The sequence below is a fragment of the Phanerochaete carnosa genome (genome assembly GCF_000300595.1).
Source record: "Phanerochaete carnosa HHB-10118-sp unplaced genomic scaffold PHACAscaffold_48, whole genome shotgun sequence".
Taxonomy (NCBI): Eukaryota; Fungi; Basidiomycota; class Agaricomycetes; order Polyporales; family Phanerochaetaceae; genus Phanerochaete; species Phanerochaete carnosa.
In genome coordinates this window covers 1-10784 of record NW_006767675.1, presented here as the reverse complement: position 1 = coordinate 10784, position 10784 = coordinate 1, and the positions used below count along the sequence as shown (strand labels likewise).

Below are 10784 nucleotides of genomic sequence, written 5' to 3'. Positions count from 1 at the left end.
GGGGAACGCCTTGACGAGCGCGAGAAGAGAGAGCGCGGTGAGCGACTTCGTGAAAGTGTACATGGCTGAGTCCGCTGTGGAGATGCTCAGAGCACTGAGGGATGTCGGTGACCCCGTCGTGCTGTTTTATACTCCACAGATGGGCCTAGAGTGTCAAATCAGCCCTGTGCAGCTTTGCAGCTCATTAAACAAACATACAGGACACTTGCACATTGGAGCCATACGGCCAGGGCGGCGCGGTGGGGACAAGTAGGCTGAAAGACGAAATCGAAGGCGTTGCGTGTAAAAATACACAAGAGCTGTGTCAAGGCGTACCTTCCGAGACATATCTTGTTGAATCGCACCCCGTTATTAGCGAAGCATGATTGACGTGCGCCCTGGCTAATACTGTTAATCCTATACTCGCATAATGGAAGAAGTCGAAGGACAGAAGAACGGAATCGGGCTGGCCTACAACGCCCTGGTATCAGGCGGCATGCTGTTCCACTCAAATACACCGTCATAGTCGCTTGACTCGTCACGAGCTTTCTGTGGTTCCTGCGAAGAGGTTGAGCTATGCGACCTCCCTGGCATGGACTGGCAGAACGTGTCCTCCGTGGAAAAGGCGATCAGTGTGATCCCTGATTGCTCCCGAACGCTGCACACAACGGCAGGCGCAGTGTCTGGCCGGCAGCGTACAGCGTCAGAAGTTCTCAAACCGTCAGATTGTCGGCCCTAACGGGTCTTCCAACGCTGATTGTTTCTCGGGGTCGCGTCGGTACTGCTCGCCGGTCGGACGAGGAACGGAGAACAGAACATCCGCTGGTAAGGCGGGCACAGCCGCATACGCCGTGCTGCTAAAGCGGGGCTCGTATCGGAACCTGCAACATACGGCAATTTTACAACTGCGATGGGTTAGGAAGAGACGGGAGGCTGGCGTCATGGTGGTCGCCAAGTCGAAGGAGTACTAGTACTAGCATTAGTAATTAATATAGGCGCTTACGATGAAATGAACTTTCCGAAGTAAGTCTCGTACTGCAGGGAGAGTTTCGCCACCACATTACTATCCATTTCAATCTATCAAAGGAGCATGCTTGTATAACGTGTGGCAGAATGTGCGGATTCTCTTATTGTTTCTCACCAAAACCGCATTCGTACATAGGTAGTGATGTGCGGGCCGGGCCTCAAAGCCTGCGAGCCCGCCAAGCCCGGCCCAAAAAGCCTGACCCGAGCCAAGCCTGGCAGTGGGCTCAAGGCCGGGCTCGGAGCGTAGTCAAGCCCAAGCCCGGCCCGAAAGCCCAGGCTTGGGTGCACTGGCTCTGTTACTGTCCCCTGAGTTCAGAATAAGGTGAGAGATATCTAATATGTACATACCAGACATGATATGGATATTCTAGACTCGACGGTTCCCGCCGAGCACGACTGTGCATCACCGTCTGGTGTCTGCCATAGGCGCGCGCTCGTGGGCTTCATTGCAACTCGACTTATTCTGCAAGTGTACGTCTTCTGGAGGCTGAATTCAGTGAGTACATGCAGCAATAATCTACTACATCCAAACATACTCCCTTTTCATAGCACCAGAATATCCATTGTACTGTGAGCAAGCCCGGGCTTAAGCCTGCGGCTTGGGCCGGGCTCGGGCTCGGCTCGGGCTCAGGGCTCGGCTCGACGTTGCCACAAGCCCAAGCCCGGGCTTTGAGCCCAAGCCGGGCCCGCACATCACTATACATAGGCTTCGGCGTACACTGGGACGAAACACTGTTTCACGGACAAAGAGTGGCACAACTACTCGCAGAAGGAGCTGCTTAACATTTAAGCCATGCTCTACGGCCCTAAGTTGTACTACTAGGCTCCCTGCCCGGACCTCGGCCAAGCGTCGTTCTATTACCACGTAGATGCCCTGTCTCACCGTCGAGCTTTATGCTGGCGTCCACGTGTCGCTAGATTTTGGGCCGGTACTGAGACCTTCTGACGTAGAGGAGTGGATAGTGGACTCGAGTCTCGTCTGCCGAGCATCGATGACTCGACAGCCTATCTGCGGAGATGCGGCGGTTAGACTTAGGAACTATGAGACTGATCAGCTTGTTTCTGCGCATGTATAGTTGCACGAATGACACGATTCGAGTAGAGGACGTGCCCGTGGAAACTTGTGATGTCGTCATATATACAAGATTGCGACGTGTCGTCGTATTTGAACAGCTGATGCATCTCCGTAGTTACATTCGTACAATCCATATGCAGCATCGACTGACTGTCAGCAACCAACAATCCAACTGGACTGGGCTATGACAAGGCTGAGGAGACAGACAAGAGGAATGGAGGTGAGTAAAGACCAGCTCGAGTCTGGCTTGTTATTGAGCAGTACGAGCGCCTTATATACATGTCAGACTGAATATCTGGAATATCCTACAAATATACGGAGGTGTATAGAAAGTGAAAGAATACTATAGAATCTGGGAGAACCATCCGGAGTGTGTAATATTCATGACACTGACTAGATTATGGAGAGGTTACCATTCAACAATCCGTACTCTGTTCTCGGTTACGTCTGGGGGACAATCATCAGAGTGCTCTTCCTCTTCCTCTTCCTCCTCCTCCTCCTCTTCCTCCTCTTCAGCTGCTTCGTCAGGAGCATGCAGCGCCTCCTTCAGCTTCTCTAAGATGATAGTCCCATTCAACGTCTCTCTGTCCATCCTAACGAGCTCTTTACGAGATAGCAATCGATGCCTCTTGATAACCTGATGGGCGTCCTGCAGGACATCACACCGTTGCGCGAACCACGGGATGAGTGATGTGGACTTGCGTCAACACACCAAGAGGGATACTGCATGGATCTAATCAGAAGGCGGCGCCGATGAGGTCTGGCGACTGTGCATTAGCTTGTTCAGCTAGCCCAATTAACCAAGTGTATTAGTGACTATACTAATGTACAAACGAAGGCTTACCTAGCCCAATTAACCAAGAGGTTGAGATGGGGCTAGGTAGCGACAAAGGGGCTCCTTATATACTAGTCAGGTTGCGCACAGACCAGGCGTTATATAAGCGACTGTGCTACGGTGGCTGCTAGTGTCTAGGGGACTTTTCGGGGGAGCGAGGGTTGGTGTGTCATAGCGTATGATGTTGTCAGGCCGACAGAGATAGGATGTCCGTTGCCGACCAGACTCGGGGATAAACGGGGCCGGTGTGTCATAGCGTATGACGTTGTCGGGCCAACGGAGATCGGATGTCCGGTGGAGGCCGGAGTGTGGCTATTACCGAGGAAGCGCAATGTGGTGACGAGGCAGCGGTGATATGGGCGCGTCTGATGCGTTGATGCGTGCTTGTCGGTGATGCGTTCTCAAGGTGTTAGCACGCGGCTAGGACTTGTAAACTGGCTTCAATGCGCCGACGACGTTTGGAGGGTCGTATAAATGTGGAATAAATTGGGGAAAATGGAAATAAAATAGGAGGCCAGGGCTACGCCCACGACATTACCCCCCCCCCCCCCTACTACAATCGAGGCTCCTGATGAGAAGATATAGCCTGTATTCTGCCTGTTTCCCACTCGAATTCTGCCGCTTTAGAATTAGTGGCGAGTGTTGAGCTGGGATCGGTGTGTTCGTGGATAGGCTTGAAGCAACTGTGGAGCTCGCTGAAGGAGGTGGTGGAAATCTGTCGTGGTGCCAAGGGATTTTGCTTGTGGAAGTCGCGTATGCTTTCTTTGGCATGTACGTCTTTGGCAGAAATCCATTCGTCGGCACCTTGTCCGTATCCTTTCCATCTGATAAGGTACTGGAGCTGCCTGCGGTAGACGCGTGAGTCCAGTATCTTTTTGACTTCGTATTCTTCCTCATTGTTGACTACTACTGGTGGAGGAGGTGTAGGTTTGTTCATTCCATTGTCGTGGTATGGGCTGAGCCTATCAACATGGAAGACGGGGTAAACCTTGAGCCAGTTGGGTAGTTCGAGACGATAGTTAAGTTCTCCGATGACTTCGGTGATTGTAAACGGCCCTAGTTGTCTGGGTCCGAGTTTTCGAGTTTGCTGGTGAATCGAGATATCTTTTGAAGATAACCAGACCTTGTCTTCGACTTTGAAAGAGTGAGGCGAGTTTTTACGAGTTTCGTAGTCTGCCTACATCTTTTCTTTAGTCTGGCAGAGCGCTGCTTCTGCTTCTCTACGGATTTTGGCCATGTTGTCTAGTCTGTCGTTTAGTGCGGGGATGTTGGAGTGTTTTCCGGCTGGGACAGTGAAGTCGGGCCTATATCCATAGAGCACTTCGAAAGGAGAGTGCTCGTTTCCAGCGTGTACTCACGAGTTGAGTACGAACTCTGCCATTGGGAGCCATTCGTCCCAGTCGTCTTGGTGTTGTGAACAGAATAACCGGAGGAATTTGGATACCTCAGCATTCTTTCGTTCGACTTTGCCATTTCCTTCTGGGTGATAGGCTGTGGTTAAACCTGACTCTATACCAAGTCGTTTGTATAAACTTTGCATGAAGCGGGCTGTGTATTGGGGTTTGCGATTAGAGAAGATTTTGCGTGGGATGCCGTGATGTCTGAACACTTCGCGGAAGTGTATCTCGGATGCTCCTTCCGCTGTGAGAGTAGTGCGGCAGGGCGCGAAGTGTACTTGATCGCTGTAGTGATCGACGTAGACGGTGATGGCGTCATGTCTCCCTGGAGGTTTTGTCTGAGGAAGGGGGCCAATCATGTCAACTCCGATGTGTTGCCAAGGCCTGTCAGGAACTTCTTGTGGCTTGAGAGTCACTTTAGGACGTTTGGCTCCTTTGTATCTTTGACATTTATCGCAGCCAGCTACGTATCGTGCTATAGCGGGGTTCATGCCTGGCCATCAATAGTAGCGGGAGACTAATTCGATTGTCCTGTGCTTTCCTGGGTGTCCTGCCATAGGTGTATCATGACAGGACTCGATGATCTTATTACGAAGGGCGATGTCGTTTGGTATGTAGAGCTTGCCTTTGTAATAGACGAGCCCGTCATTCTCTTCCCATTCTGTTAGTTCACTGACTAGCTTGCGAGGCCCTTTTGTCTGGAGGCTAGAGAGAGCTGTGGAGACCTCATCGTCTAGTGAGGTCACGTCGCGAACTTCCTTTTCCAGTGGCAAACTTGTAGTGAAGGCCGTAGCGGCTAGTCATGCGAAATGCGCCGGACCTAGTTCCGGGCTGTGTGTAGCACTAACAAATCGGTTGTCGGGCAGGACCACTTGCATCTGGTTATCCATGTCGTCGGATATGGACTGAGAGCCGGGGCGAGAGAGTGAATCTGCGACGAGGTGTGTTTTGCCGGGTTTGTGAGTCAGCACGAAGTCGTAGTCGGCTAGTTCAAGAGCCCCATTGTGTAAGCCGTTGTGCTGTACGCCAGTATTGGAGGTTAGCGTGGTCGGTCCAGATTTCGAATGGTTTGGGCAGTCCTTCTAGGAAATGACGCCAATCTCTTAGAGCTTCGATTATAGCCAGGAGCTCGCGATCGTAGATTTCGTAGTTGTGCTCCGCAGCGTTCATGGTCTGTGATCGGAAGGTGATAGGATGCCATAGAGTGTCGTTCGGGTCTAGCTGGCTGATTTCTCCTCCGGTAGCGTAGCCTGAAGCATCGACTTGTACGCGTGTATCTCGGTCGGCGTGCCAGAAGGCGAGGATGGGCTCAGTGGTAAACTTGGACTTCAATGTATCGAAAGCCTGCTGTTGCGCAGAGCCCCACATGAAAGGAACATCTTTCTTTGTGAGGTCGTGCAACGGGCGGGCAATCTTAGAGAAGTCCTGGATAAACCAGCAGTAGAAGTTGGCAAACCCGACGAAACCTCTAACATCTTTTAGGTTTGCGGGCGCAGGCCATTCTGTGACCACTCTAACTTTTCCTGGGTCCATGCTGACTGATCCTTCGCTGATGAGTAGGCCTAGGTACTCGATCTGGTCCTTCTCAAATTCACACTTTTCTGGACGTAGATAGAGGTCGTATTCTTTGAGACATTCTAATACTTTGTGCACAATTTTTCGGTGTGAGGCGAGGTCTGAGGACCAAATGAGGATGTCATCTAGGTATACTGCAACCTTTCCTTCGGCAATGAGATCTGCAAAGATCGTTTCCATGAGGGCTTGGAAGGTTGCTGGCACGTTGGTAAGCCCGAAATACATGATGTGTGGTTCGAAGAGTCCTCTGTTAGTGACGAAGGCGGCTTTCCATTCGTCTCCGGCTTTAATCCTGACATTGGTGTATCCCCAACGGACATCAAATTTAGAAAAGATCTTTGCGCCTTGAAGCTTGTTGATAATATCATTGGCTAGGGGCAGTGGATATCTATTCTGGATGTGACGTCGCTGAGTTTGCGGTAGTCTTGAATAAGCCTGAGCTTGCCGTCCTTTTTCTTAATAAAGAAGATGGGCGAAGCAATGGGCGACTTGCTAGGGACAATATAGCCTTTCTTGATTGCGTCGTCGAGGAAGGCTTGCAGTTCCTGATTTTCTGCTGGGCTCATTGGGTTAGACTTTGGAACGGATTGTTGTAGGAGCGTCCGTTTTGAAGTTGATGGCATGATCCCAGGTCCTATGTTCAGGGAGTCTCATCGAGTCTATCTCAGAGAAGACATGGGCATGTCGATGGTATTCTTTTGGAACAAGCTGCTCGAAGGTTTTCGAGTACCTTTCCTTATTCTGCTCGATGGCGACCTTCTGAGAGTAGGTGTAGCCTGCTAGGCAATAAACTTTGTCTGTGGCATTATCGAGTATACCGGCCTTCACCCAGGCCCAGCGTTCTGCTCGATTAGCTTCGACTTTAGTTAAACTTGGTGATGCAGGTAAATCAGGTGATGCTTCTGAGCTGTCAGGAAGCATCATTTCGCCTGTTTCCCAGTCTATAGTGGGGTTGACTTTCTTCAGCCATGGTAGTCTGAGGATAATGTTTTCGGGGCCAATGTCAGTAATGAAGAAGTCGTATTCTTCGGAAGCTCGTGATCCAATTTTGACTTTTAGTTTAGCGTAGTGTGTAATTGTACCGGCACTGTTAGTTGAACTGTCAATGTTTCGGAGACCAATCTGTCGTTTGAGTGGTCGTTTGTAGATGTTATTCTCTCATGCGAATTTTTCATGCAGGAAGTATCTGGTGGCACCGGAATCAATCATAGCAGGGGTGCGTAGAGATTTGTTTATTCCTGACACTGTTACAAATACACGGAAGTGAGACGGGAGATGATCTATGGACGATACGGTACACGACGAGATGTGATCCGAGGGATCAGAGTCTGAGTATACAAGAGCCGGCACTGTTGAGGACCGCTCATCTAAACCGGGTGCCAGAGCTGCAGCTCTAGTCTGGGCCCTTGTTAAAAACCCTGGCTGATCTTTGCCATCAGCTCGGCTTGTTGTTTCTGCATCAGGACCATCATATCTTTGAGACTGGCTATGTTGGCAGCAGAGTCGTGGGACGCGGAGACGGAGGCAGATGTCGAGGGGCTAGTTGACAATGACGCTCGAACCGATTGCGATTTTGGCGGTTGCCCGTTTAGTCGAGATAGACAGAGCTTTTTCCAGTGACCAGGCTTGCCGCAGTGTTGGCACTTAGTGTCCTCATGAGCGCCGTCTGCCTTGTGACCTTTGGAACCGCAGACACGGCATCAACCGACCATGAGCTTATTGTATTGCTTTTTGATCTCGGCAGGATCCTTGAGACCTTGGAAGAGGTCGTCGAAGCACGCGGCAGAGATTTCCATAGTGCCGATGTCCGTGGCATTGGGGTTGCGGAAGCCTGAGGAGCGTGTCATTGATGACCGAGGTTGCGAGACCGGTTTGCCTTGATTGGCCGCCAGGTCTGCTTTCTGCAGATTGATTGTTGCTCCATATTTCTTTACCAAGTTGTAGTCCGTGGCCAAAGGGGCAAAGTAGGACAGCCTATTGAGATATTCTGAACTCATCCCGGACTTGAGACGATCGTAGAGGTCGTTGTCCGACCAGCCGGTGCGACGAGAGTATGTCTCGAAGTCGGAGAGATAGTCCGCAAATGTCCTGTCATCTTGTTTGATCGACATGAGCTTCTGCTTGGCCTCGTTCTTTGCATCGATGGGTTCAAACTTCGCTGAGAACTGCTTGACAAATTCGTCCCAGGAAGAATTAAACGGAGTGTTACCGTCTGAAAGTTCTTCGATGTGAGGGCGTGCCCAGACTGCTGCGTCATCCGTCATGAAGGAGAGGATACTGGTGATCATTTTGAGCGGGTTCATTATCCAGTTACCGGAGTGATCGAGAATGATAGCGTCGTTGGCGTCTCGCGAGGCGAATATTTCTTTGTTTGCTCGGACGTATACACGGAACATGCTGCGGAATAGCCTGGCTTTTTCTGATGATTTACCATCAAAAGTGGTCGGTTTCTCAACAAAGGACCGGGACCGGAAGGAGGCGATGGACGTAACCGGCTGACGTGTATTTGCCACGAATTGATTCACGGTGGTCGTGAGATTGTTGACGTTTTGGATGAGCGTGACCATGAGGTTCATAACGTCTTGCATGGTGGGGCTGTGGCGCGGGGGGGATGTCCATTGCTGTAACCGGTTCTTCCAGGTGGTACCATGCTCGGATCCGTTCTTCTTGTTTGCTATTGATGAACAGATACGGTGAATTTTCAGCGGTAACTGGTTGTGTGCGATGCTCGTAATATTGGTTTGGACAGAGATAATTTGAGCAAGTGTTTAATTCTCTCCTGTCGTCTAGATGGTAGTCTCGTGCTTCCTCAAAGTTGAAGATGTGAGCAAAGGCCGCGCAGACTAAGCGAGTGTCTGCCACTTTTTCTGATTCGTCCGAGAGGACCGAGAACGGATTTATAGAAAGTGGAAAGGGAGTTCTAGGAATAGCTGTACTAGTTCTAACTCGACGAGATGGTCGAGTGCGTAATCTAGTATGTACGGGTTGAGGATTCGCTCCTTGTCGTAGTCTATGTATTCAAAAACTATGTACTCCTCCAGCTTAATCAAAATATCTGTTAACCCAAACTGCACGAAGTGCTTTAAAAATCTGGACTCAGTTGCACCACAGTCCTTTGAATGAGATCCCTCCGATCTGTTTTAACCCTGAGTCCCAATGGTTCCACTCCTCGATGCTGATGACACGGGACACGTCTTTGAGAGTGCAGTCGAGGTGGGCGAGTCGATCATGAAGCTTGAAGACGACACTGATGTCGTTGGCTAGGACGTTGGGGCAGTCTAGCGTTTCAAGGACGTTGAAGCGTTTGAGGGTGGCTGCAAACTTCGGTGCGAAGATGCGAGCGAGGTCGGCGGCTAAGTATCGAGCGAAGTTGATGGTGACGGGTTTTGGGGCAATGGGCGTGTAGGTGGGAGTGGCGGTGAGGCGATCGGCTAGAGGTCGGCTGGAAGAAGCACTGGCGTGTGCATTCTGTCTAGCGTTAGCTTGATCGCGTTGCGCTCGGAAGTGCTGGCAATCGTCGTGTGCTGCGAGTTTAGCCTGTTCGACTGTGTCCCAGTTGATGGTCGGGAGTGCGGTGGAAGGCAGCAGGAGTGTGGAGACGTGCCGGACGACAGCGCAGAGTTCGGTAGTAGTGTACTGGTGGAGGGCGCCTGCCTCGCGTTCTCGACTAAGTTGGTCGAAGACAGCTTCGGGCAGCGTGCGGCGGAGGCGGGGGTGACGCTCGTCCGCGAGGCGTTTGAAAGCGCGGGGGCAGTCAGGCAAATCCTTCGGCACTGGTTTTATGCAGGGATTAGCGCTGCGCGCGTACGTCTGCCACCAATCGCCGAAGAGACTTACTCTTCAAACGGTGGAAATAAACTTTTTTAAAACTGTGCACGGGGCACTGGATAGGGGGTAGTAGTCCAGGTGCACGAAGATCTCAACCTAATGATGTGGACTTGTGTCAACACACCAAGAGGGATACCGCATGGATCTAATCAGAAGGCGGCGCCGACGAGGTCTGGCGACTGTGCATTAGCTTGTTCAGCTAGCCCAATTAACCAAGTGTATTAGTGACTATACTAATGTACAAACGAAGGCTTACCTAGCCCAATTAACCAAGAGGTTGAGATGGGGCTAGGTAGCGACAAAGGGGCTCCTTATATACTAGTCAGGTTGCGCACAGACCAGGCGTTATATAAGCGACTGTGCTACGGTGGCTGCTAGTGCCTAGGGGACTTTTTCGGGGGAGCGAGGGTTGGTGTGTCATAGCGTATGACGTTGTCAGGCCGACAGAGATAGGATGTCCATTGCCGATCGGACTCGGGGATAAACAGGGCCGGCGTGTCATAGCGTATGACGTTGTCGGGCCAACGGAGATCGGATGTCCGGTGGAGGCCGGAGTGCGGCTGTTACCGAGGAAGCGCAATGTGGTGACACTACGGGCATCCCCAGATTTCAGAGGGCCCGAAATGTCCCAGACAAGGCATCCGAAATGTAACATTTCGGGAGACTTTCCAGCAACTTTCCCGAGTGCTGAAATGCTCACTTTTCTGTCACTTTTGAGGCAATTTCTCTTGTCAGAAAAGGCTGTCTGTCACGCGCTTTGAAATAAACCTGAAACATCCCAGTTAGGCAGGCTGTACTGGTCATATGAGTGTCCCGGAAATTGCCGGGAAAGCCATCATTACTGATGGCTTTGTAATACATTTCAGGACATCAGGAACAAGCGCTTTCGGAGATTCGGAAATTTAACAGACCAAAAAACTGATGATAGTCCTGAAATACTCTTAAAATGTCTCGAGCAGGTATAATTAAGGTGCTCATAAAATGTATGTAACAAATTACCTTTTATGGTTGCTGAAACTATAGCTGCCATGTCCATTTCAGGCCCATTTCAGGCCCATTCAGGCCCATT

General features: G+C 50.8%; 2 protein-coding genes across 2 annotated transcripts; one reads left to right on the top strand and one right to left on the bottom strand.

The window, feature by feature from the left end:
* Positions 1 to 179: 179 nt before the first annotated feature.
* On the top strand, positions 180 to 976 carry PHACADRAFT_265765 (uncharacterized protein). Its single transcript, XM_007402202.1, has 2 exons — positions 180 to 463; positions 506 to 976. The coding sequence occupies exons 1-2, from the start codon at positions 410 to 412 to the stop codon at positions 716 to 718; spliced, it is 267 nt and encodes an 88-aa protein (XP_007402264.1). The 5' UTR covers positions 180 to 409; the 3' UTR covers positions 719 to 976.
* An 8007-nt stretch (positions 977 to 8983) lies between these two features.
* On the bottom strand, positions 8984 to 10370 carry PHACADRAFT_201922 (uncharacterized protein; the record flags this gene model as incomplete). The annotated part of the gene is made up of 2 exons (XM_007402201.1): positions 8984 to 9660; positions 10283 to 10370. The coding sequence occupies 2 exons, from the start codon at positions 10368 to 10370 to the stop codon at positions 8984 to 8986; spliced, it is 765 nt and encodes a 254-aa protein (XP_007402263.1).
* Between the last annotated feature and the right edge of the window lie 414 nt (positions 10371 to 10784).